Source organism: Cervus canadensis, chromosome 32 (assembly GCF_019320065.1).
Source record: "Cervus canadensis isolate Bull #8, Minnesota chromosome 32, ASM1932006v1, whole genome shotgun sequence".
NCBI lineage: Eukaryota > Metazoa > Chordata > Mammalia > Artiodactyla > Cervidae > Cervus > Cervus canadensis.
This window is the reverse complement of record NC_057417.1, coordinates 36,864,590-36,890,935: the sequence shown is the minus strand read 5'-3', so window position 1 is coordinate 36,890,935 and position 26,346 is coordinate 36,864,590. Positions and strand designations below refer to the sequence as shown.

Sequence of the window (26,346 nt, the reverse complement as noted above, 5' to 3'; positions counted from 1 at the left end):
GATTCAGGAATATCTGAATAAAATAAAATCAGGAATATCTGTTTGTTAGAAGACATTTTTTTTTTTTAGAAGACATATTTAAAAGGATGAGAAAGCAAACCATTGACTAGGAGATGACATCCCAAACACATTAATTAATCAGTAAGAAACAAAAACCCAGTGATAAAATGAGCCAAAAACTTGAAGAATATCACAAAAGAGAATATCAATAGTCATCAGAGAAATGCAAGTTAAGATCACTCTGGAAAAATGTTTGTTAGTAATAAGGTTAAATATGCATATTTCTGTGACCCAGTAATTTCCCCCTGGGGTATAAACCCAACAGAAATGAGTGATTATGTCCACCAAACCACAGATCAGAATATTTATAGCAGCTTTGTTAATAAAGTCCAAAAAAAATGGAAACAACCTATGTCCATCAACAAAAGAATGAGTTTTTTTTGAACGTTCATATAATGAAATCCTACATAATAAAGAAAAAGAATAAGCTACTGATATCCTCAACAATATGGCTGACTCTCACAGACATTGTGAGAGAAAGAAATCTGATGCAAAAGAGACACCCTCTGTGATTCCATTTGCAGGGAGTTTAAGATCAGGCCAGACCAATCTGAAAAGACAGAAGTGAACATAGTGGTCACCTTTGGAGGTAGTTCTGACTGGACAGGGGTGTGAGGGAGCCTTCAAAGGTGCTGGACACCTCTACCTATTAATTTGGACAGAGTAAAAATCCACTGCATGCTTAAGTTGCGAACTCTGTGTGACCTTATGGACTGTAGCCCACGAGGCTCCTCTGTCCCTGGGATTCTCCAGGCAAGAATACTGGAGTGGGTTGCCATGCCCTCCTGCAGGGGTTCTTTCCCGACCCAGGGATCGAGCCAGTGTCTTTTATGTCTCCTGCATTGGCAGGTGGGTTCTTTACCGCTAGCACCACCTGGGAAGCCCCAGGCGCACTTTACTGGCTAAGTTATACCTCAATTTAGAGAAGGCTATGCTTGCGGCTATTGGAGAAGGAACCCACTCCAGTATTCTTGCCTGGAGAATCCCAGGGACGGGGGAGCCTGGTGGGCTGCCGTCTATGGGGTCGCACAGAGTCGGACACGACTGAAGTGACTTAGCAGTAGCAGCATGCTTGCAGCTGTCTAAAAGTTCAAATATATGTAAACGAAAACAAAGCAATTACTCCTACAGCCTCTTCTTACATGAGCTGGAACACCCAGACCTGTGTCCTGCTCTCAGTGAGAATGTCAGGGTGTGGCCCATGGTGGACACAGCCCCCTGCATTGGATGTCCAGGTGCACTCACCAGGTAAGAACTAACTGTCTGTGCCTTGCTGGGGACAGGGTGGTGGCCAGGAGTACTCGGGACCATGTGGAAGAAGGGGCAGGCTCAGTGCCTCTAGGACATTGTCTGGAGCACTGTATATTTTTTTAATTTAAAATTTTTATTGTGGTAAAGTGCACCCTGGTGGCTCACTGGTAAGGAATCTGCTTGTAATGCAGGAGACCGCCTACAATGCAGGAGACCCAGGTTCGATTCCTGCATCAGGAAGATCCCCTGGAGAAGGAAATGGCAACCCACTCCAATATCCCTTCCTGGGAAATCCCGTGGACAGAGAAGCCTGGAGAGCCTCAGTCCACGGGGTCCCAAAGAGTCCACCACCACCACCAAAATGTACATAACATAAAATTTACTATTTTAACCATTTGATTCAGTGGCATTGGGTACATTTACAGTGTTATGCAACACCACTAACATCCACCTGTAGAACTTTTTCATCTTCCCAAAGAGAGACTCTGGCTCCCATCCCTCTTTCCCCAGCTCCTGGTCACCACCAGGCCAATTTCTGTTCCTGTGAATCTGATGACTCTGGGTTCCTTATGTAAGTGGGATCACGCAGTGTACTTGGCCTTTTGCATCTGGCCTCTTTCACTGACCATAATGTTTTCCAGGCTCATCCATGTTGTAACATGTATTAGAATTTCTTTCCTTTTTAAGGCTATATCATATTCCATTTTATGGGTGGACCACATTTGGTTTAGGCCTCCACCCTTAGGCAGACACTGGTTGTTTCTGGTTTTTGGCTCTTGTGAGCAATGCTGCTGTGAACAAGGGAGGACAGATTAGCGGTTCAAGGCCCTGCTTTCAGCTCTTCCGTGTGTCCGCCCAGAAGTGGGGTGGCTGGGTTACATGGCCATTCTCTGCAGCACTCTTTTAGAAAAGCCACTGCTTAGTCCAGCCACACAGAGACTTCACTGGTTCAGGGTAGGGCGCCTACGTGGATGCATGGGAAAGCTGCTCAGATGATTCTAATGAGCAGCCAGAATGGAGAACACCTGGGCCAGAGAGCGGTTAGGCAAGCGACAAAGAAGGGACAGCAGCAGGCAGGAGTGAGTGGGGAGGAAGAGGCTGGCCGCGTGTGCCTGGGAAAGTTGGGGGGGGGTGAGCTCCCCCACTCTGGGTCCCGTTGGCCATTGGCACTGGGGCAGATACTCCCTCCTCATCAGACGCCCATCCTTCTTGCCCCACTAAGCCTTGCCTAGGGTTGCCAGATTTATCAAATTAAGATACAGGACACCTAGTGAAATTTTAATTTCAAGTAAACAACAAGTAATTCTTTTCAATTTTTCTTTTGGGTTTTGGCTGCACCGTGCAGTATGCAGGATCTGAGTTCCCCGACCAGGGATCAAACCCGTGCCCCTGCATTGAGAACACAGAGTCTTAATCACTGGACCTCCAGGGAAGTCCCCAAATAATTCTTTTAGTATCTCTCATGTAATACTTGGGACATACTTACACTTTAAAAGAAAAAACCACCTCATTGTTTAATTTGAGATTCAAAATTAATAGACTGTTCTGTCATCTGGCACCCCTTCTCGGATAAGAGCCCCCCACAACCTGGCTTCCACCTTTGGACTGGTAAGAACAGAGGAGAGGAGCCCAGCAGATGGCCCAGGAGCCACCCCATTCCCCGGATCTCCCCGGGCCAACAGCAGTGGCTACTGAGGGGTGTTTGCTGCAGGGTGGCCTGCAATGACTAAAGGTGCACTCAGCAGACAGGGAGGAAGCCTGGGGCCCAGGATCCTGGCCATGGGAGAGGACCCCAGGCCAACAGCCACCCTGGACCCGCTCTGTTGCGCCTCTTCTGAGAAGGAGTCCGTGGTTACTGTCCCTCTTGAAATGATGAGCCTCGTCTCCATCCGTGGGCGCAGCTGGGTGAGGCCCCTGCTGGCTGCTCACCCAACATGAGGGTGACATTTAGGAAGCAGGCTCTGGGTGACCGACCCCACCCCACCTGCACCACCTCCCTGGGTCCTCAGGACGCTGGGCAGGTCTGGTGTTGTCCCCTCCATCTTAAGGGAGGAAGAGGGCTGCCCGGATGGGGCCCAGGTCCGCTGATTTCAAGCTTAACCACTGGGCTGCCCTGCTCAGCATCACCTCTGCCTGCCGGCAGCGCTCTCCAGCTACTTCCTGCTCCTCCCGGCGTCCTGTCGTTGCTACCTGGGGAGCTGGGCTTTGTCGCCTTGGCCCGTGGTGGGTTGCCCTTGGGCATGTGTTTGTTTATCCACACTGTGATCTCGTCCTGCTCAGCAGCTCCCGGCACCCGCAGGGACACCTTACCGGAGCCGCCCCAGCCAGCCCTCCGCAGGGCAGCTCAGGCCTTAAGAGTCATGGTCCTTCCTGTCAGCTGTCTCCTCTTCCTCCCCCGTCCTGCACTCGACTTACCTCCCGAGCCTCATTTCTCCAGGGAGGCCGAGACCAGGGGACTAGGGGTGCTCCATCCTGGCACTTCTGGGCTTCACCCTGCTCCAGTGGACAGAGGCAGCTGGGCGGAGGGGAGGATGTCCTGGAAATCTCTGCAGCCGGTCAGCCGGGTCCCTCAGGATCCATCCAGGGCAGGAGTGAAGCCCTGTCTGGAGGGACCGGGCGGTGCTGACCACGCAGGGCAGCAGGGACGTGGCCTGCCAGCTCCTGCACTCCCCCGAGTCCCCGGCTGTCACGGCAGCAGGGGCTCCTCACCTCTTCCTGTGCCGGGCTCCACCTCAGCCCTCCTTCCTGTCTCATTTCAAAAGCCAACAAGCCTCACAGACAAATGAGTGAGCCGTGGCTGCCTCGGGCCAGCTCTCTGGCTTTGTCATCACCCGGAAGGCCAGAGGCAGGGGTTGCTGCCAGGGTTTGCTCCACGGACCAAGTGCCCCTGCAGACCTGAGGCTCAGGGGCAAGTGGTGCAGCCAAGGCTACAGAGGAGACAGGCTCACGTCAGCAGACCTTTGCCTTTTGGGGGTGGTGGTGGTGGTGGGAAACCAGGCACGTGTGGGGCGTTCAGTGATTTGCCCAAGGCCGCATGGCAGGCAGCGGGCCTGGACAGGGCTGGAGCTGCATCCTCCCGCCCTCCTCCCCCACCCCCACCCCGCTTTCCTTCTCTCTAGCACCCAGCAGGCACCTTTGCTGCAGCCGTGCCCCGCAGTGTCTTCCTGTCCCCGAGGCAAGTCAGCTGCGCCTGAAACACCGGGCTGTGGCGGCTCACTCAGGCCCCTGGAGGTGGGCCTCAGCTCACGGGCTGCCTCAGTGGGGAAGGACACGGCCCAGCGTGAACGTGAGAAAAATTACAGAGGAGGAGAAATACAGGACATCCTCTGGTGCAGACAGGGAGCAAACCACTCCATGGGAAGCCACCGAGAGCAGCAGGTGATGATGTGGGGGCAGAGTGATGGGAGGGGCCTCAGCTTCCCTCTGCGAGCAGGTGGGAGCCAGCGATGGTTGCAGAGCGGGAGGGTGGTAGGCTCAGATGCCTGCAGCAGCTTGTGTGTGAGGGGAGGTGGGAGGGGGCATGTGTTGTCAAGAGCTGCGTGGGTGATGGAGGGGAGAGGGGAACCAGGGCGGCAGATTGGAAGTGTTTTGTACAGGGACACCCTCCTGGCCACCCTTCCTGTCCCTCCCTCTGTCTCACGTGCTGGCTGGGTGCTGGGGGGAACACACAGAGGCTGCCCTCAAGGAGCCCCTGGGGCGCAGGCAGGCAGAGTGCAGACTGGTGGCTGCAGCCTTGTCCGGTGGTGCAGCCCAGGCGTCTGAGAGCAGGCACCCACAGGATGTGGGAACCGCAGGGGCCTGGGGGTGCCTGTCACGCTGCAGAGGCTGGGAGGCCGCTCTGTTCCTCCCTCCACCACTCAGGATCCTGGGCGCGAGCAGAAACAGCATCCTCTGTGGGGATCTCGGGATCACTCCAAGTAGGCACTGCCCCCCAACTTCCCTCCCCCATCGCCCACCCACCCCTAAAGGGATGGCCGGTGGCCGGCAGGGCCGGACCCCAGGCAGCCTCCACCTGCTGCTCTGACAAGTTTGGGGTCCTCTCCTGGCTCTTCTGGGGTGTTCGTGTGTTTTGGGTGGGCATCTCCCATGGTGGTTCTCACTGTGGGCCTTTCCGTCCACCCGGAGTTGAGGTCCACCAGCAGGCCCTTCCCAGCTTGGCCACAGCCTGAAGCTTCCTGCCTGCAGGGGCCTCTCTGGGGCTGTGCAGGCCCCCGGGGCCCCCTTGCCTGGGCCCGGCTCGAGCTGGGCTGTGGGCCTCCTTCGACTGCCCTGAGTGGCCCTGTCCCGGCCGAGGCCAGGCCACAGGAAGTCGAACCCACCTGGGAGATCACATCACAGTGCAGCGTGGGCGTCCCTTCGTTTCCTCCGATGGGCGAACGTTCCGCTGCCTGAAGCTCAGTGTGCATCCTTCCTGTCCTGGGTCCCCACAGCAGAGCCTCTGCAGGCAAACACCATGCCCACTGCCCGCGAGGCCCTGGCTGGCCGGGCCTCAGGGCTCCCTGTGGGCGGTGGGAGAGGACAGCTCATCACTGGCTCCTTTTCAGCCTGTTAGCTGGACCTAGTCCCTTGTGCCTGATTCGGGTTTAATTCTTCTAGAAAGTCATGCTGTCCCGGGTGCCACCAACTATCTGGATGTAGTGGTCTCTGCTGTGGTGGCTGGTTTAACCGCATTTCCATGCTCTGCACTCAGTTCAGGCTGTGCCTTGAGCCTGGCCAGGCCCACTGCTGACTCCTGCTGGCCTCCAGGGATGCCCCGGCCGGACCACACAGGCTGGACCACACAAGGTCTTCAGGATCTTTGGCCCCCAGGCCCACCTTCGCTGGCTTCACCAGCTGGTGGCTTTTTATCAACTTTAAAATCTCTCCCCCAATGCCTCCTTATCCACCTGGAATTGGTGGTGTTATGGGAGTTGGGATGCTGTCTGAGGAGGGAGGCTCCCAAGACCCCTGTCCCCAGCCCCGGGCTGTGCACCTGAAGCTGAAGGGTCTCCCAGCCAGCGAGCGACCCAGGTGAGGACCCGGTCGGCTCCCTCCTGCCTGACTTCATCTCGTTCCCCTAACACAGCCCACGGGGGAGGCCTCAAGCCCTTCATGCAGGAAACACATGGGAGCTTCTTCGGTCTGATCAAGCGGGGATCTGAGCCCCAACTTCTCTCTTGTCCACCCCCGGGCAGCAGACACGGGGAAGGCTGGGTCCCCCTCTGCCTGGTTACGAATTAGGACACACAATACATGTTCAAGAAGCCCCATCTCACCTCCCTGAACGCTGCATGCCGCTGAGGCTCAGCTCACAAACCCCTCTTCCGGGAAGCTGTCCCTTTGGGCCACCCCAAGCACTGACCCTCACAGCCGGCACAGGACAGGCCTCCACTAGGTGAGCAGAGGCGCCGGCCTGTTCCCACTTCTCCACAGGGCCCAGCACTTGGGCCAGAGCAAGCTTCACAAACTCACCCTGTTAAAATGCAGATTCCGACCCAGGGGGACAGAGCCTGCAGGTGCCGGGGAGCATGGAGGGCGGAGCTCAGCGCCTGCTGAGGGCTCTTGACTGTGGGCGTGTGGGTGGGCAGCGTGTGCGTGAGTGAGGGAATGAACCTCCATTCGTAATAACCAGCAGGCCTGGCTCCCTCGGAGATGCAGACAACGTGTAGGGGTGCTGGGGGCCCCTCCCCACAGCCCGTTACTGGAGTGTGGCATCTAGAAGCTTTCTGTAAAGCCTTTATGTTTTTATTGCACATCATATAAAATGAACTGCACCGTACTTGAAACAGACAGGACATTCACAAGGACGTAGAGACCAAACTTTTCTTCTTTTCCAGCCCTCACCTGTGTTCCGCAGCTACCACATACACTAGCAGAACCAGGTAACGGACAGCCGTTTGTCTGGGGGCCGACGCGCGGTGCTGGCCTTCAGGACTGTCTGGTTTGGAGACTGCTGGTGACCATGGCAGGTGTCTGGGCAGGACAGCAGGGCCAGCAGAGCACCTGGGGCCTGTGGACAGAGCACCTGGGGCCTGTGGGCAGAGCACCTGGGGCCTGTGGACAGAGCACCTGGGGCCTGTGGGCAGTCGATCTGCTGGCGGAGGCCCAAGCACCGAGAAGGAAGACAGGGCAGGGGCACGCTGCACCCGCCGCCTGCCTCAGGACACAGACATCTGTGACTGGTGGACAGAGTGGAAGACACGCCCGGCTCAGGCCCCACCCTGGCAGCTGGCGGCGGCCCATCACCCCTCCTGACACACGTGGAGACAAACACTGGGCAGCAATGACGGGGGCGGCTGGGCCCCACATCCAGCAGACCACTCTGAGGACACTCCAGGGTGCTGAAAGCAGGCTGTTCCAGGGCAGTCACTCGCAGGGGGAGAGTGTGGTCAGAAGGCCCAGGAGCACTGCAGGGGCCCAGCCCGTGGATGGACAGGGCCGCAGGCCCTCACAGGCTGCTGGCGGCCGAGACTGGGGAGCGAGGGGCGGGCCTGCCGGCTTTGCCCCTCTTCTTGCCTGTGGGCTGCCGTCTCTTCCTCCCAAGCTTCTCCTTGCGGGTGGCGGCCGTGGTGAAGGTGATGCACTGGGTGTCCAGGAAGTCCAGCAGCTTCCCCGAGGCCACACGGATGCCCTGCTGCTTCAGCTCGGCCTGCAGCTCCGCCAGCTCGAGGGGCTGGTACAGCAGGACCTTGCGGTAGAGGGCTGGCTGGGAGCGGATATAGCGCCGCACGGCCTCCTCTGTGGCCACTGCCTGGACGGCCGCCTGGGAGGCGCTGACCGCCTCCTCGCCCGCCTCCTCTTCTCCCGCAGACTCCAAGGCCGCTCCAAACTCACAGGAAGAGCTGAAAAGCACCAGATGGTAACACCTTGCAACACCCCTTCTTTCCACCTCCACCCCAAGACCAGGAGCCTCTGAGGGCAGGAGTGTGTGTCTGCGTCCCCTGTGAGCCCAGCACACGGCAGGGACGGCCCTGGTGCGGCAGGAAGCCCCAGGCGGCTATGTCCTTGGCACTCCAGCTGCTGGCCTGAGCAGGACCACACTCTCAGCCAGGATCTAATGCCGAGGGCAGCTGCACTAGGCTGGCCCCACTTGTGGGCGAGCATGTGGGAGCCCCAGAGGTCTGCCTGGGAGGCCCACAGGGGGTTGACCTTTAACCCCACCTCAGTCTCCTGTTGTCCAAACCCAGAAGGCAACTGGGACTTCTGAGTGTCGGCCATCAAGCCTCGCTTATGCCAACTCTCAAGGCTCACTGGGCAGAGGACCTAGGAAGCCACTGGCCCTGTGCTTTAATGTGGTTACCTCTGTGAGCTGCAGGAGCTGTCCCCGCTGTCCACAGAGGTGGCCGTGGACTCCTGGGAGGCTGGAAACTGGGCGTCCCCGCCAGGGTCCAAAGGCTCCTCCTTGGCTGGTGACACGTTCAGGGCAGAGATGCTGCCACCAGGCTGCTGCTTGCGATGTTGGGGGCCCTTGGTCTTGGCAGGTCCCTTGGACCTCTGGGGAATGCGGCCAGGAGGGGCCTCCAGCTGGGTGTGGCCAGCTGCTCTTGAAGCCTTAGAGGTCTGGGTGGTGTAAGTCTGGCTGCAGGGAGCCGCCAAGGGCAGCTGTGAGGACTGGCCCTCGTCCTCGGAGTCTGACTCCAGCGTCTGGTGAGTGTACTGGAATATCTCCTTCAGTTTCAGGACCATCTGGCGTTTGGGCAGAGGGCGGACCCCAAACCTGAATGCGGAAACAGGTGCACTTCAGCAAAGAGCAAACAGTTATCAACAAATTAAACTGGTGGCTGTGTGTATTGAATCTTAAATGCCTGACTCATGAGCATTCAGAGCTCAGTATCCATCCTGAATACCCACAGAGCAGACTCAGGAATATTCCAGAAGGGCCACACTCTGAGTTGTGAGTGGCAGGGTAGCAAGGACCTCCCTGGGGCCCAGGGTGAACAGTGGAATTCACTGGAATGTGATAGTTGTGATGTTCTTTGAAAAAACCGGGTCTTCATCCTCAGACCATTAAGGCAAGAGTCCCATTCCCACCCACGTGGCACGTGGAGGCCTGTCCCCAACGGGTGACCTGGAGGAGCATGTTTCTCAGCCCTGAGTCACATGGGGAACAGTAGGTGAAGAGCCAGGAGTCATGTACAGCCCCCACCAACCAGAGGCTCCTGCCACCAGAGCCCAGAGTGGACCCCCACAGCAGACCCCCCTGTTCCCCACTTTGCTGAGCCTGGACACACACGGGAGGGAGGGTCTGCTCAGAACGAGCTTTCCCGAAGGACACTGACCTGTCCAGCTCTTTCTTCAGCACCGGAGTCTCCATGATGGAGTACCTTGGCATTGGGGTTATGGGCACTTTCGGGGGCAAGTTCTTCCGATCAGCACCTTCTGGACAGAACAAAAGAAACACGTTTTAGCAGGAGGGCCTCTTCTGACTCTGGAAGTGTCACCCAGATACTTTGCCCGAGCTGCCCTCACTCTGGGAGAGCGGTGATGTCCACCCTTCCCCGCTTGACTCCGGCATCCTGTCTTCCCGTCAGGAAGCATCACATGGCACATGGTGAAGGTCAGGGCTCCGCGGTGCTGACGCTGCTAGGGGCTCAAAGGCAGGTAAGTGGGGGTCAGGGGTCGGGCTGAAGGGGCAGTAGGGTGACTGCTTATAGGGACAGGATTTATTTTTGGGTGATGATGCAAACATCCTGGAATCAGACAGTTGCAGAATATTGTTTGAAAAGTACTGAATTATACACTTGAGAGGGTGAATTTTATGGTATGTGAATAACATCTTAGTAATGCTGTTCTTTTTTTTTAAATCAGTATTTAAAAGACAGCTTAGGTACATGGACTTTGGTTCTTCTCCTTTTTATGAGATGGAGCCTTTTGAGACACCAATAAAAACAACAGTCTCCTGAAAAATGCACAACGTTCTTTATACAATTTCACAGAGTCTGTCACCCCCATGATCTCCCCTCAGTTCTAAGATCCCCTGGTCTCAAGTCTCCCAAAGTGGTTCTCACACGCCACCTGGGCACCTGTTAGAAATGCAAATTCTTGGTCACACCCCAGATCTCCTGAAGCAGCAGCTCTGGGGTGGAACCTGGCCTGGTTTTGAGATGAAAGTCATGTAACTTTTCATGTGAACCACTCGGCAGCACTCAGGACATTCACAGCGCTGTGCAGCCCCCACCTCTTTCTTGTTCTAAAACATTTTATTCCCCAGAGGAAGCTCCAGGCCGGTCTGTCCCCGTTCTCCGCCCCCTCCGCCCCCGGCGATCACTCATCTACTTTCTGTCTCTGTGGACCTGTACATCGGGACGTTCATGTCAGTGGAATCACACAAGCTGGGCTTCTGTGTCTGGCTTCTCTCCCTGAGCACCACGTTTTCAAGGTTCATCCATGCTGCAGCCTGTGTCAGAGCTTTGTATGGCTGAGGAATATTACACTGTCTGGATGGACCACCTTTTATTCACTTATCAGCTGATGGACATTTGGGTTGTTTCTACTTTTTGGCTGTTGTGAATAGAGCTGCTGTGAACACGAGTGTACAGGATGTGTTTGAGTCCTAATCTCAAGTCCTTTGAATGTGGAGTGGAATGACCTGGTGATAATGGCAATTGTTTGACTATTTGAGGAGCCACACGTCTGCTCTTAAGATGAACCTGAGGGGCTTGTCACAGTCTCCCTGAAGCGCTGGTGAGGTATTCTGGAGTGGGGCCGCAGACAGGGGTCCTTAATAGGTGCCCGGGTGAGTGGTAGGATCCAGGCAGCTTTAGGACGCCCCCACTTACTAGCTTAAGAAGTGTACGTTTGACAGCAGGCCTTTCCTCCCTAACCGCGGAGAAGGTCAGGCAGGCAAGGGGAGGGCTGGCCACCCCTCGCTGTCATTGTGGCTCCTCACGCCCCTCAGTGTGAAACAAAGACAAACACCCTCCCACTACTCACCTGGCGTCTGTAACTCGTGTGAACTCTGGGCTCCATCTGCGCGCGGCGTCTGGGGCAGAGGAAGAGCCTCTGAGGACCTCTGATCTTCTTCGTTCCAGTCATCCCACAGAGCTGAGTTCAGAAAGCTCTGCCGGTGGCTCCCAGGGGAGCCGGCCCCAGAGGACTTCTCTCGAGACTTCCTCCGGCCAGCGTGGCTCCCTCGGACGGGGGTGGTGCCCAGCAGTGCCGGGGAGCGGCAGTCCCTGCTGTCTGGGGCCCCCTCTGCCCTGCTGCTGGGGCTGCTGGTGCTTAAGGGGCCCGTCCGCTCGAGGTTCAGGTGGTCAATGGGGATTGGTGAGAGGGGTTCCACGTGCCAGCACCAGTCCTCGGCTGGAATCGGGGGGTCACCGTCCAGCAGGGGGCTGCTGCTCGCCTGCTGGGAGGCTGCCTCCTGCTCGTCTTCACTGTCTTCCACCTCCACCACTTCACTCACGGGAGCCTGAGCCGCCGGGCTCTGCGGAGGAGGCGGGCACCTTGGGAGCTGCCCGGGGAGGTTGGCGAGGCCTCCTAAGATGGGTCGGGGAGCCAGAGGAGAAGCGTATGGGAGGCATCTGCGGCGGGGGCTGGATGTGCTCCTGCAGACCTGCCTTCTCCCGTCAGAGCTTCCAGGAGTGGTGGGGCCCAAGCGTGGGGACGACGTCTGGGGTACAATGACCGAAAACTTACTCGTGGCTTCGGGTTCGTCCCTGTTCTCTAACAGGGCTCTGGGCGTGGGCGGAGACAGTGGGTCTGCTGGTGGCCTGGCCCTGAGGCCTGTGATCTGGGTCTGCGAGGAACAGTCGCAGCTCCTGCCAGCCAGCGGAGTGGCGGGCACCAGCCACGAGGTGTCCGTGGTGGTGCTGTCCTCCTCGGCGCTGGCCCCCAGGCGCCCCTCCACCTCCTGCGGCAGCGGGGCCTGGCTTCCTGTCTGGCTTTGGGGAGGCTCCTGCTCTGCGTCGAGGTCGATGATGGAGAACAATTCAGAGGACTTGGTGCTGACTTCCAGAACTTTCTTGTCTTCTGTGGGACTGTTCAGAAATGATTTTGCTTTGGTTTGCTCCAGCTCCAGCTCTTCATCTGAATCCAGTAACAGGATCACCTCATCTTCTCTGTTCACGCTGCAGGGAGAAGTCTCAGGCCTGGAGCTCTGGCGGCCAGGTCCTGACCAGGTTAGATCCATGGGTGGAGATTTTTCTGGGAAGATCAGGACACCTTTACCTCTGCGTTCTAATGGGGAACTACATTCCTTGTCTTTCTGGCCTGGGTCCTCACGTGATGAGGGAAGGCGCCTGGCCCTCTTTGGCTTCGGTGATGAGTTCTGGGAGGCCACGCTGGAAGCTGTGCCCTGCAGCGGGAGGTCACTGGGGCTAAGGGGTTGAGGACGTGGCTGGCGAGGACTCCGGCCTTGATGGGGCTGTGGTGGGAAGAAGCATGAGCGTGAGGGGTGTGCCTGCTGGTGGGCAGAGGGATGGAAACCCTCTACCTCGCTTTCCTGGATGGTCCTATTTCCTTCCTCCTGATTGCTCATCACCCGGGAGAGTTCAGGGTATCCAGCTTGAGGTGATGAAAAAGGCTGTTGATCATTATCATCATCAACTGAGCACAGAGGGGCGTTCTCCTGCCTCTCTGCCCGGCCCTGGGCGGGGCTGGAGGAGTGGGGAGGGGCCGGTACTCCCTTAGAGGCCTCTGCTTTCTCTTCCCCATTCAAAGCCTGGTCGCTGGGGGGCAGGAGTGTGGATGGTCTTGTGTTTCCCCATTTGGCCGGGGTCTCATCTCTTCCTTGCCCAGATGATTCCAACTGCCTTGCATTTTCTGGCTGTTCTTTATCCTGTTTGCTTGTGAGGATTTCCCCAGAAACTGGACCATCCTCCCTGAGCAGGTCGCCTTCTTCCTTTGGCTCTGGTTTCTCCCCCTGGAGCCGCTTTCGCTGAGTAGCTGCGAATTCATAAATTTCTTCCATCTCCTCCTCATTGACCTTTTCTCTGTCTTCTTCACGGCCCTCAGGTTTCAGGAGGGCCTCTGCTCCCTCCTCCTCACCCAGCCACATAGAACGCAGGAGCTCTTGGAAAGTCTCCACTCTGCCGTCAGCGTCCTCATCTTCCTGCTCCTTTTGCTGTCCACCTTCTGCATCCGTCACAATGGGCACTTGTTCGCACAGGTGAACAAGCTCACTCACCCCAAACCTGCAACAGGAAAGCCACACGTCACCACCCCTGCGCAGAGGCAGCGCCCTGGCTCAGGAGGCTCAGGGCAGGAGTCCTCACGGGCTGGACGGCCATGACTCTCCCTAGCCCTTCCCCACTCCCCTGCGGAGACGGTGCCCATGTTCATGCCCAGCAATGCCCCAGGTCACTCAGCTCTAGAAACACAGCCTTTGGGGAGGGCCGCTGTGCAGCCTGAGTGTGGGCTGAGGAGGACCGCGGGGCTGGGTGGTTCTGTGACCGGACCCAAAGCACTGGGACTGACACACACGGGGACGCCCAGGCTGGTTCGGGTCAGCCCAGATGCGTGCGCCGGCCTGCCTGGCGCTCTGCCGTCTCATCGGCGCCTTGGAGACCCCAGAGGCCGAGCCTGCCCCTCCCCAGGTTCCACCCCAGAGGCCTCGTTGGGAAGCAGGATGTGGGGGTGGAGAGACCGGGCAGCTGCAGCGTCAGGGGCATCAGAGCAAGCATCCTGCTCGCGTCCACCTTCTGGGACTTGGAGGGGCGGCCGCTGGGCAGCTCTGGTGGCGGAACTGCCGAGGAGTGGCGGTGCTGGGGTGGGGGCTGAGACCACCCCCTCGTCACTCCCAGCGAGCGAAAGCCACGGGGCTCCCCTCCAAATGTTCCCTGTGGCCAGAATCCCAGTCAGTATACCCTGTTCAAGGTCACCACTGGCCATAAACTTGGGATTAAAAGGTACAGGAAGGACTCAGCCCTGACCTCTCATGGGCCATCAACCAGATAATCCCTGCTGGTTACTGTCAAAAACCGAGAAGTAAGTGGAAAGAACAGCCCGGACCTCTGGGCCAGAGAGCGCAGGTCGGGGGCCAGCTGGGGAGTCAGGACGCTGTCGGCAGCATAGAGGTAATGCAGGAACGCCTGGGCGGCCTCGGCGCTGACGTCACTCAGCAGCACGCGCTGGTGCCTCAAGTCACCATCCTCTTCAGCCAGGAAGCCTTCACTGTTTACCTGAGGACAGATGCACATGGAAGAGTTACTGATGGGACAGCCGTGACCCGGGGCAAAACAGGCCTCAGGAGGTTCTGGGAGCCTCGGATCTTGTCCTGGGATAGGCGTTAGCCAGAGTCACTCCGTTTAGCTGACCAGGAATTCTGCAGGTTAGGGCACAAAACTTGTCTGTTTCCAAACTCAAGTCAGTGATAGAGGCTCAAGAAGCCAGTCAGTTCTCTCTCGACAAGCCTATCAAAGGCACTAGAACCTTCTGACAAGACTGGCAGCAGTTTCCAGGATTCTTGCGATGCCACGTTCAAGTCGACATGACAACACAGAAATGTCATAGCAGCTCAGCCTTAAAGAGGTCAGTTAGGGACCTTCCTCGTGATCCAGTGGCTAGGACTTCACACTCTCACTGCCAGGGGCGAGGGTTCAATCCCTGGTTGGGGAATTTAAGATTCCTCAAGCCACACAGCATGGCAGAAAAAAACAGAAGGTGATTATAAGACTTCACTGATAATGTAAATAGAGGAAAAGGAAACAGTTCTGGGGAAAAAAGGATTTTTATTCAACGGAACAAGAAATCTGATGTTTCCCAACCCTGAGCTCATCTCCTCATAGCACTTCTTGACCTCAAACCTGTCTTCTCCAGGGAAGCACAACCTTGATGCATCAGAGGAAGAACAGGTCAGGGGCAGAGGGCAGAGAGTGGGAGTGTGGGGAGGAAAGGGGGCAGGAAGACAGACGGAGAGGCTGGGCACAGAGGGGAGGGTGGAAGGGGGGAAAGGGGTAAGAGGGAGGAGAAGGAGGAGGGAAAAGAGCAAAGGGGGAGGAGGGGAAGGAGGCCACCTGGCCACGCACTTACATGCTGCATGAGAAGTGGGCATCGGGCATAGAGCACAAACTTGTGGGCATAAAGCACCTCCCCACTGTCTGTCTGAAACTGAATGTCGCTCAGGTGTGGGTTGTTGACCATGGCACTGAAGTCGGCCACCAGCAAACCAAGGGCAAGCTGAAACGAGACGGGGGAGAGTGGCCACTCCCACCGTGGCCCCCCAACCATGCAGGTGCCCAACAGACAGGGCGTAGGCGGCCAGTCAGGGCCTCCTGCTGCTCCCCACAAGGTCTGACGTTGGGCTCCACCCTGAAGTTACCTTCAGGCCCTCAGAGACAGGGAACAGCAAGACCCAGTCCTTTCTCAAGTTCTCTGTCACACCCAATCCCCCGCCTAGACAGGAGGCCTGGCCCGTGGAGACAGAGGCCTGGAGCATGGAGAGGCATGGGTGATGGCCTCACGGGACGCGGTGGTGGCGTCAGCAGCTGCTAGGTTTCCGCAAGGAAGCCACCAGCCCAGCCGGATGTGACAGGTGGGACCTTAGCCCAAGCAGTTGTGGGGTCGGCTGGAAGGAGTCCATATCCCTTCTCTGACACATGCCACGTTCCCAGGGAGAACTTGGTGATGAGCGCTTGGCTGATAGCGATGTGCTCACGGTATGATAACTTCTCTAAGGGAAACTCAGTTTCTAACCCAGAAAGTCACCAATACAGAACACGAACTGTTAGCCGGAGGCCTCCAGGACTCTCGCGAGTCAGTCAGTCAGTCCCATTGGTTGGATGAAGCACCCTCACAGGGAAAGGGTGTTCCCCGGGCCCCAGGACAGAGTAAGCTCCCGGGGCCGGGCTACTGAGGCGCCCCTGGGGTTCAACGAAAGGGACAGAAGCCTCATGGCAGAGCCCGGACGGGACAGGAGGTCCCGTGGGCGCTCGCCTGGCTCAGCTCAAAGGCTGTCAAGGAGTGTCTATGGACTCTGCAGGGGCTTGGAGGCTGACTGTGAGCCGGCTGCACTGGACAAGCATCACAGCCATGACCATGGAGCCGCAAGCAGGACCAGACATGCTCACCGAAGCCCGGCCGCCCTCCTCCAGGTACTTCTCCTTGGCTGGCAGGACAAACCCAGTCAGTGGAAGGCCGCCGAGTGACAAGTCCATCCCTGAAAGGATTTGCAGGTTAAAAACATCAACCACCTGGGAAACAACATCACCCGGGCTGACCTGAGGACGGCGTCATGGAAGGCGATATGCCCAGAGGCCACCTGCACCCCCCCCGCCCCCCCCCCACCCAGCAGAGTTGTACTCGGGAGAGAAAGCCAAAATCAACCCTCAAACCACTTGCTCTGGCAAAAGGCTCTGTCCTCGGTCAAAGCTGAAGGAAAACTGACGGACTCGCCTAAGTCACATTCACCTTTGGGGAGAAAGGAAAGCACCCAGAGAGACTACCTCCTCCCGCCAGACAGGGTGAACCGGGACTGCGGACCCCAGTGGCCATCGCAGCCCTGGTACCAGGGCGGGGAGGCCCTAAGGGTCGGGGCCTCACCTGCAGCCCCTCCCGAGCCAGCCAGGTCCCTGCTGCACGGGCTGGCGGGCAACCCCTCTCCCGCCAGCTCCAGCAGATCCTGCAGGGCCTGGCGCTCCCTCTGGCTGGCGGAGGGCACTGGGCTCCGGAGGCTGTGGCCCACAGAGTGGGCGCCGTGGGCAGAAGGGGGTGTTCCCACACTCAGTCCTGGCGGCTTGGGTGGTCGTGGCAGCCGCATGGGCTCCTGAGTGAGACCCTGAAAGAAGCGGGTGAGCCAGAGTGAGTGCGTGGCCTCCACAGTCGCCACCACCTCGAGGGACCTGGGGAGCAAGCCCTAGCCAGAGCCACTTGGGAAGCTTGTCGCCGTTACCCCTGTCAGCAGGCGCCTCTGCCTTGGCAGGGGCCATGCCTGGGGCCTTTGAGTCTACAAAAGGGGCCCTAGCCTCCTAGCATCGGAGGCGCCTTCGAAGCATAAATTGTTTCGAGCAGGTGAGTGCCGATTCCAGACACCTGTACACAGGCCTGTCCAGTTCCTGGGTCCCATCACAGGCAGATTATACCAGTCCAGGGTAGGACCTGGTATAATTCTGAACTCTCCAGAATCTTAACACATTTGGAAACCTGTGGGCCTCCCAGTTCCTACTGTGCGAACCGTCTGGTTGTTGCAAAGACAACACCCTAGACTCCACACCACGGCCCTCGGCTTCCTCCCCTCCGCGCTTGGTGCTGCAGTCAGAGCCGCCACCCTCTCCCCAAGCCCACCTGCCCCACCGGAAGGGAACACACCTTGGTGGGCCGCTGGGGCACCAGGGGAGGCACCAGGCTGGCCGTGTAAAAGGACTCCAGGGCCCCAGCCCCGGTCAGGGCACTGGCCTCCCACAGCAAGTTCTGCGCCCCTCCAGGCGGTCGCAGGGCCCAGCTGCCCTTGGCCAGCTCTTCCTCTCGGATCCTGCTGGCAGGGAGCGGCGGCGTGCTGGACAGCTCCACCTCCTCCGACAGGAGCTGGGCCACGCGGTCCTCTATCTGCCGGCCCGTGGTCTCCGGGTCCTGGACTAACAGCTGTGGGGGGGACGCGGGGGCTTTCTTCTTGCGGGTTTTCTTCTCTGGAGAAAAAACAGAAGCAGCACGGAGTCATCCTCCCACCGGGGACCCCAGGGGAAGCTTTGGCAGCTGCTGCGCGGCCAGGCTTCTCAGCAACCCCCTCAGCCGCCGCACCTGCTCCTAGTCTCGTCTTCTCTGCAAAAGCGTTCCCCAGGCTGAGCGCCGCCGGCACCGCCTCCCGCTCTGTCTCCGAGCGGGACAGAGCCATGGCCACCAGCAGGTCCTCGGATGGTGCCTCAGGCCCAGTGACCTTCCGCCTCTTCCGTGGCTCCTTCTTGGTGGTGGCTCCCTTCCGCTTCAGACAGCCAGCTCCATCGCTGAGGCTTAAATGGCAGCCAGACCGAAAGGTGAGTGAGGCTAGAGGGGTGAGCAGTTCCTGCTCTGAGGGTCCCCACTCGACCCGGGAGGGCTGGACCCCTTCTCCTCAGTGGGGGCAATGAGAGGAAAGGGATAAACGTGGATCCAACATACAGAAGGATCAGCAGCTTCTGTGCTCAAACTGTCAGGGACGGGAAGATCTCGGGAAGGACTCGTGGAAACCAGTCCCTGCCAGCTGGTCTGTTTACGAGCCTCTGAGGATGGAGCGCTGTCCCCTCCCAGTCCCTATGGATTCTGTACCCAATTTCCTTCTGAAGCATTTCATCTCCAGAATCAGCGCTCTGTTGTCCTCCACCACTACAAAAGGCCTTTTTCTTTTTTTTAAAAAAAATCAACATACTTCGATTTTTCTTCCTTTTCCTTTGACTTACCTGGGTGCCGGAGCGCCCGAGGCGCCCACAGGCTGAGCCGTCTGCAGCCGCACAGCCTGGAGCAGGAGCTGCGGACCGACCTCCATCTTCACCGCACACTGTTTCAGGTGACTGATTCTGCTCTTCAGGGTGAGAAATGGCTTGCCGCAGATGGGGCATTCAGGGATCGGAGGCATGGGAAATCTCAGTGCCTTTTCAGCCTCATCCAGGCACCTGGAGGAAGACAGCAAACGTGGGACCACCCTTGCCTGGTCATGTGATTGTAGATGGGGCTCAGGTCAGTGTGGTCGTGCTATGGGCCAAGGCTTGCTCCCCCCACAAGCTGGTCCCTCCCCACAGCCGGCAGCCAGCCTCCAGACACTGCATTTAGGTTTCTGTGAGCAAAGGTGTCTGAGGAAAGCAAGGATATATTAAGCACAGAGTCACCAGATTCAACATATGACCCAGCAATTCTAATCCTAAGTACAAACCCCAAAGAACCGAAAACAGATACTCAAGCAAATACATGAAAAGCGTGTTCACAGTAGCTCTGTGAACAAAACCCAAAAGGTGGAGAGAGATGTCCATCAGTGGATGAGTGGATGAACAAGATGTGGTCCATCCATACAGTAGAATATCATCAAACCATAAAAAGGAGGAAAGCACCGAGACAGCACACCACGGATGACCCCTGCACACACTCTGATGAATGAAAGACGCCAGACACAAAAGGCCACATATTGTGAGTCCACTTATGTCTGGAACTGCAAGTCCCCAGAGACAGAAGGCAGGTGAGTGGTTGCCAGGGGCTGAGGAAAAGAGGGAAATGGGGGTGCCTGCCTCATGGGTCTGGGGCTGACCGAGGTGATGGCTGCACAACTCTGTATGCACTAAGTAAACATAATTGCACTGTTCACTTTAAATGCTGAATTGTATGGTATACAAATTAAATCTTAAGCTGTTTTTTAAAAAAAAGCAAGGCTGGACCAACCCTGATACTGAAGTACTAATCTCAAGACTCCCCCCTGGAGATTCCACAGGAGCCTTGGAGCTGGTCACACCTATGGGCAAAGTGAGCAAAGACAGGTGACAGCCGAGCTGCTCCTACCGGTTCATGTGCTGCTGCCTCCGTGTCACGTTCATGGCTGAGAGGTTCTTCTGACAGATCTGGCAAAAGAACAACCCCTTCTCCTCCAGGCTGTTGTCGGGTGCGGACACCTGTTCCTGCCCAAGCTCCTGCTGGAGGGCCAAGGCCACTGCGGTGTCGCTTTCTGTGGTGGGGAGCTTGGGCCCACACCCTGTGGAGACACAAACACCCATGAGGACCAGCTCGTCCCTGGACCTCGTGGAGCACAGATGCTGGGCGGGGCGTGAGGAGCCCAGACCCAGCACTGCTCCGCCTCATGTGGGGCCCCGTGCGGGGAGACTGGACACCAAGCAGGGTACTCCCCAAACTTTTAACAGGCACAAACACCCCCAGGAAGCTCGTTAAAGTGCAGGTCGGGAGGCTGGCACTCTGGGGGGCTAGGTGGAGCCTGAGACTCTGCATTTTGGCCAACTTCCAGGTGAGGCCGATGCAGCTGGTCCAGGACCACTCTGAGCATCAGAGCCCTGAAGAATTTGCCTTTTGTTCCCGTTTCTGCTAAAGTGGCAACCCTGGGCATCCCAGGATTGTAAGGCTCCTACTCCAGTGAATCCTAGGTTTCCTCTTTAAAGCTCAACCTCTCCTACTGCTCTGACTTTTTCTTGCCCTTCCAGGTCAGAGTGGAATGCTGCTCTTGGTTTTTCTTGGCATCAGACCAGAGGATGGACTGATTCTAATCTTGGGATGGTGCCCAAGGCGGCCGTGCCCACTGTTGCGACCCTGTCATACCTGATGTTGCCGGAGCAGACCCTTGGCACTCACGCAGGATATGCCCTAAGAACAAAGCCAGAAAAGCACCATACTTCATTTTGGTCCAGTACTTATTTTAAACAAAGAAATGGTTTATCTCTCCTGTTTATTACTGGGTATGATGTGAAGACTGATGGAAACAACTGAGTCACATGCAGGGCAGGGGTTGGGCTCATGCACTGGCTGAGTGACCCCTCTGCACTGCTTGGTGCCCCGTGGACAAAGGACTGATGCCACATCGCTGTGTCAGCTGCGTGGGCCTTTGGGGTAGCCTGAGAAAGCTCAGTAGTCTTGAGGTGAAACCTGCAAGTAAATACTGGGAAACTATGGATTTACTGGCTGTAGGTCTGTCAATAGTTTCTTCCTATTCCTTTTCCTTTTGTGTATTTTCACCAGGGATGAGGATTCCTGTTGTTTAGGGGATAAAGCACCACCTGACAGTCCAAGCCTCCTGGGGTGGTACAATGTGCAGCATATGGCACTTCCCTGCAGGAAAGGGTTAAATGACAACAGGCAAAAACAAGCAAATCCAGAAAGTGGGGAGTTTTAAAAGAGAATTGTCCTGGATTTTTCAAGAAGTTAGTACCACAAAAAACAAGGACAAGATAAGAGACTGTTATAGAGTCTAGACCAGAGGGAATACTGAGCCACGGCTATAAGCAGCAGGTGACAAATCCTTGTTCAGGAAGAGTTCGCTACAGAAGCGGTCCTTGGGGTAACCGGGGAAATCTGAATGTAAGCTGGACAGCAAGCAGTGTTCTGGAATCACACGTGTTTATGATATTGTGGTTATGTAGGAGAGCCTAGGGGTGAAGCATCACGATGTCTATGACTTGCTTTCCGATGCTACAGAAGTGTCCATTTATAGAGAAAAGTGTGGCAGAATGTCCACTGTTTGTTAAATCTAGGTTGAGAGCATAGGGACTTCACTGTAAAATATTTTTCTGACTCTTTTGAATGGAAAATTTTTGTAATAAGAAGTCAAAGTAAAAAAAAGAGGAAGTGGTACCTTCTCAAAGAAGCTAAGTGAGAAATGACCCAGGTGACCCTCTGTTCTCTGGCCAGAGTGGCAGAGGCAGAGCGTGGGGCAGAAGGCCCACCCCAGGCTGAGAAAGCAGGCTCCTTCCTGACCCCTTCCCCCCAACGTCATCCCTGTTGGGAAGACAGCGCTCCCTTCATACCGTTCACCGCCATCACATCCTGAGGGCCCTTTGGGACATTCTCTTCAGGTGCAGCCTCGAGCGAGCAGCCTTCGGAAGCTCGCTTTAAACGCTCGGGGTCTGCTCTCTTGAACTGCTGCATTCGCTGGAGCACCAGCTCTGCCGCCCTGGGTTTGGAGGGACTTGGCACCATCGCAATCAGACAGGAAGGAGGGGGCTGTGAGAGGCTGTCCATGGAGGCCTCTGGCAAGGAGGAGAACGTTCACATGCGTCAGTTCTAGCAGGAGAAACTGAAGGGTCTTCTAGTTTCAAAGACCTCAGATTTCAAAGGGGTCCTTTACTGACTACATTAGGTGTAACTCTAAAATACTGATTGCTTTTTGGTAGCCTCACTGTTTGTGGTGATAAAAATACCTACCGCCATATGTATCTGTGATGGGAGGGGGCACATTTCTGAGGTGATAAACATGTTCTAAAATTAAGTGGTGGGGATGGTTGCACAACTCTGTGAATAAAGTCACTGAACCGTCCACTTACAAGGGGTCAATTTTATAGAATGTGAATTGTATCTCTATAAAGCTGTTATTAAAGAGTTACTAATGACAAACACTTGTATCTTTCTAGGTCAGAAGTTCTCTTTTAACTTGGTGTCTGAAGATGACCTCTGGGGGGATCCATGCAGCCCCTGATGCTGCATGTCATCCTCACAGGTGTGTTTTTAGGGGGAGCAGTGCAGTGGTCTGGGGGAAATCAAGCATAGCTTTCACTACACTCTCAAAGGGAGCGTGAAAGACCAATAATGTTTTGGCAATATTAATGAAGCCTTACAACAGTCTCTGAGCTAAGGCTTTACCACCACTGCACTGGGGAGGTCATGCTGACCACATAGGTAAAAAACATTATTTAAGATCAGGAAGTGAAGGTGAGAAAAATTTAGAAACAGAACTGAGTCCAAAGATCTTGTGCTATATTATATATGCAAGGCTGGTTTTCAGTTCTGCATGAAGAATGTATGTTGAGCATGTGGTTTAATACACCAGGGCAGCAGGGTGAGCAAGTTGCTTTAAACAAATAAACAGAGAACAATAAAAGGTGTCTGGAGGAGATAGGAAGGACAAGAAGATTCTCCTGGGACTCAAACCCACATGGCATATGCCTTCTACCTTCTCAGCAGCCTAACCAAATTGGCTTACCCACTGCAACTTACCCACTTTGGAATGAACTCAAGAAAATGAGAGAAGTAGAATTATTTTCATGTTCATTTAAAAAAAAAAAACACAAACTCATGTTAACTGCATGATGTAAACATTAATAGGAAAATGAAAGAGCAGACGGCCCCAAATATATCATGTAGAGAATTCATACAAGGGTTATGAACATTTTCTTAATGACTATTGTTTAAAACAAGAGTCAGCAAACTATGGTCTTGAGCAGGCTGCCTATTTTTGTAAATGAAGTTTTGCTGGAACACAGCCCATTCAATTACACACCATCTAAGAAGTAGTTTGCGAAAGAGACTGTATGGCCGGCAAAGCCAAAGAAACTTACTAGCTTTCAGAGAGTTTTCTGATCCTTGGTTTAAAATGGTACAAATCACCTCTGGTGTCCTCTCTGGCAGAGGTTCTGACTGGTTACCTGTCTGGGTGCTCCGCACGCTATCCTGGAGTACAGCAGAAGTGTGTACACCTCCCTCGGTGTTTTCAGGGGGAGCTGGTTCAGTCTCTGGCCTCTTGGGTGCCCCATGCTTTTGAGTCCGTGGGACCTGGCGGCCAGGGCGAGTTTTCCTCTCAGTGGGGCCTTGCAGGGTTTTGCTCTTAGAAGCAGTTGGTTTGGTCCTTTTTGGTTTGCTTCTTATCTGGGTGCCGTTGGAGGCCTTTTGTGTCTTCTTTTCCTTTGACACTTCCTTGGGGCCATTCTTTTTCACCCTTTGGAAAAAGCTGGCACAGAGTTCCTGAAAGTCATCATCTGACTCATCCATCATCTGACAGGTTTGAAGGCTTTCAGGCTGGTCCTGGGAGAAGCGAGGGTCGATATGGGGGCGTGTGCACAGGTGAGAAAGTGAACCCGAGTGTGAGCCTGGCCAGGCCTCATTCACACTGGAAGCTTCATTATGGTTCCTCGCTGCTTCTCACTGTAGTACCTGCAGAATTTGTACAATTGAGCAGGATGTGCTGTTCCCTCCCTCCATAATGATTTAAAATGTCTTTCTTGGACTTCCTGGTGGTCCAGTAGATAAGAATCCACCTGCCAATGCAGGGGACATGGGTTTGATTCCCAGTCTGGGAAGATCCCACGTGCTACAGAGCAACTTAGCCCATGGGCCACAACTACTGAGCCCGCATGCGGCGACTACTGAAGCCCGTGAGCCTAGAGCCTGTGTTCTGGAATAACAGAAGCCACCACAACGAGATGCCCATGCACCACAATGAAGAGTAGCCCCGGCTCACTGCAACTAGAGAAAGTCTGCGAGCAGTGAGGACCCTGCACAACCAAGAAAGATAAATAAATAAATTTTTAAAAATGTCTTTCTTCAAACTGAACCTTTGTTCAGCACACTGAAAGCTTACCTTTATTAAAGTTCACATCTGAGAGGGTCTGTTGTCCAGTAGATGCCTCCGAGAGAGAATACATGTGGCCCTGGTGCTTAGGTGATTCTCCAGGATCTCCATGGTGATAAAGCACATTTGATCCATTTAACTTTTCACCTGAGAAAAACCAAAAGCATTTAAGTGTAATTAGATAGACATTGTCATTTTATGTCATTTCTCCCAGGAAGGTACAAGAGCATGTGGAGTATGGGTAAAGTCTTCAGGGTAACAATACATCCGCCAAATACTCAACTATAGCCTGGTTAACACAAACTAATCATCCTACAGGCTGCCGCAACACGACAGGGGAGAGGGACCTAAAGGCCTATCAAAGTGTGTTCTTCCGTGGGCAGCAAAACGTGTGCATCTTGGAAGAATATAGTTTTTACCAGAGTCTGGGGAATGAATCCCATGAAGAGCAGTCACCACAGAATCAAGATGGTCCCTGAATCCAGAAAAACTATCTCTGGTCCAAGGCCGTCAGCTCTCAGAGGCTCTATCAGCAAGCAATATAATGAGAGAGAGAAAGAGGGAATGTGCACTTGAAGAAACCAAAGACAGGAATACAGCAGGCTCATCCTTCATTGACAGAACCAATTTTTCCAAATCAGAAAAAGGTCACTTTTCTCTATTCTCACCCCAGCCATTCTAACCCACGTGACCAGAATGCTGCCCATGTGCAAAGGCTGGGCCTTACAGCTGTGATTATTTATATTGGCACAGTTTAGTGGAGTTTTGAAAATCAAAACTGAATAACCCAATGGTAGAGAGTTCATTTCAGATACCATAAGGCAGTTTCCAAGGTCCAGGTAATCCATTAATCATCTAGTTTTCCAGAGTGGGGCAGACACACACACCTAGAATCTACTTTGCATGGCTCACTCATTTTCATCTTCCGTCTCTTTAGAGAAGCTTCTATTCTCAGTCTTTATCTAATTGAATCCTCTCCACTCCCATTTATTTTCTATGATCACACACTGTTTTCACAGTGGCATTTATCACGTTATTATCACACGTAATAGATTTATTGAATGCCTACTGTGCAGGCAGCCATCCCAATAGCTTTACAAGTCTAACTAGTTTAATACTTACAACAACTCTACTAGGTAGGACCTATTGACACCCCTTCTTTACAGTAAGGAACCACGCACAAGAATGAGAAACTGGCTCAAGTTCACACAGCCTTTCAAGAGGCAGGCTGGGATCCAATCCAGGCAGTGTGGTTCCAGGGCATTAGCTCTTATATTTTTATTCAGTAGCTTGTTATGTGTCCCCTACTAAGCTCAAAACTTCAGGAGGGCACGCGCTCATTTTGTATTCTCTTTGGCTGGCAAGGTGCCTGACTTAAGTGCTCGACAGTAATCTGTTGAATTAACCGCAAAGAGTTTGGTAGGATCCGGAGCACCAGAGAAAGTGGTGGGAGAGAAGACTGCGCGGAGAAGCAGAGATGCGTGTCTGATCGCCTGAAACGTCAAGCCAAGCAAACTGCTGGACGTGGGAGCTGGAGCAAACTGCAGCCTCCACACCGCCCTGAGTCGCCACATCTCTGCCGGTATTTGTCTAAAACAGCGTATCTGCTATAGGCGCTCTATCGGTATTTGCTAAGGGAAGTAATGGATCCAAACGAGACGGCAACTTTCCAGAGGGCTGGGGACTCTGCCTACCCAGCTTGGTACCTACCGCGGCCGGGCTCACAGCAGACGCGGAAAGAATGAATGGGCAGGTGCGGGGCAGACCCCCCGCCTCCCCCAACCCGGTGACACACGGGTTGCCACCTGGGGAAGGGCTGCCAAGGACTCTGGCGGCTACAAAGGCAGACGGCGAATTCCGATCGCCCGTCGGACGCCCGGGCGGTGACCCACGGGTATCCGGATCCCCCCACCCATCTTCCGTTCAGACAGCCCTGGCCCCTTCTACCCAAGCCCGGCTCCTGCCTCTAATCGCGGCTGGCGGCGGGCAAGGAAGGCTCTTTTCTCTCAGGAGAGCGAGAAAGGCCTGAGGCGGCCGGACCTCCTCTCCCGGGTGCAGACTCCCGGCCCCAAAGCCCGACTCCTCCTACCTCTGGCGCGGCCGCAGCACCTTCTCAACGGCGACCCAAGCGCCTGCGCATGCGCGGCGGAGAATTG

The 26,346-nt window shown here is 55.2% G+C and overlaps 2 protein-coding genes across 8 annotated transcripts in view; both read right to left on the bottom strand.

The window, feature by feature from the left end:
- The window catches only part of NLRC3 (NLR family CARD domain containing 3), a 31,037-nt gene extending 26,354 nt beyond the window's left edge, over positions 1–4,683 (bottom strand). For 3 of the 4 annotated variants that reach the window (XM_043454786.1, XM_043454787.1, XM_043454789.1), the window contains exon 1: positions 3,727–4,682. The gene's annotated coding sequence lies outside the window, so the exon portion shown is untranslated. Of the gene's footprint in view, positions 1–3,726 lie in introns of all 4 variants that reach the window. The other variant, XM_043454790.1, reaches the window with a different exon arrangement.
- A 2,329-nt stretch (positions 4,684–7,012) lies between these two features.
- On the bottom strand, positions 7,013–26,332 carry SLX4 (SLX4 structure-specific endonuclease subunit). 4 transcript variants are annotated; one of them, XR_006266948.1, is made up of 18 exons: positions 25,901–26,264; positions 24,200–24,337; positions 23,268–23,772; positions 21,654–21,875; positions 20,452–20,496; positions 19,687–19,876; positions 18,600–18,812; positions 17,965–18,173; positions 17,536–17,852; positions 16,771–17,005; positions 16,299–16,387; positions 15,262–15,408; positions 14,242–14,411; positions 11,224–13,424; positions 9,570–9,669; positions 8,591–9,007; positions 7,360–8,132; positions 7,013–7,315 (listed from the first exon to the last, which is right to left on the bottom strand). XR_006266948.1 is itself a non-coding variant. In XM_043454784.1 (17 exons), exons 3-17 carry the CDS (start codon positions 23,611–23,613, stop codon positions 7,739–7,741), a joined length of 5,295 nt encoding a protein of 1,764 aa, XP_043310719.1. In that variant the 5' UTR covers positions 23,614–23,772; positions 24,200–24,337; positions 26,280–26,332; the 3' UTR covers positions 7,013–7,738. The 4 variants fall into 4 exon arrangements, 3 of the variants coding, with proteins under 3 accessions (XP_043310719.1, XP_043310718.1, XP_043310720.1); XM_043454784.1 differs by lacking the exon at positions 25,901–26,264 and adding an exon at positions 26,280–26,332 and having other exon boundaries at positions 7,013–8,132; XM_043454783.1 differs by having other exon boundaries at positions 7,013–8,132; positions 25,901–26,270.
- Positions 26,333–26,346: the final 14 nt, after the last annotated feature.

Coding starts and splice junctions, on each gene's coding strand:
- SLX4 (XM_043454784.1), bottom strand. CDS start 23,613: ATGATGGATGAGTCAGATGATGACTTTCAGGAACTCTGTGCCAGCTTT. Junction 21,876..23,267: donor CGTGCGGAGCACCCAGACAG/GTAACCAGTCAG, acceptor CCTCCTTGCCAG/AGGCCTCCATGGACAGCCTC. Junction 14,412..15,261: donor GCCCACTTCTCATGCAGCAT/GTAAGTGCGTGG, acceptor ATCTGTCCTCAG/GTAAACAGTGAAGGCTTCCT.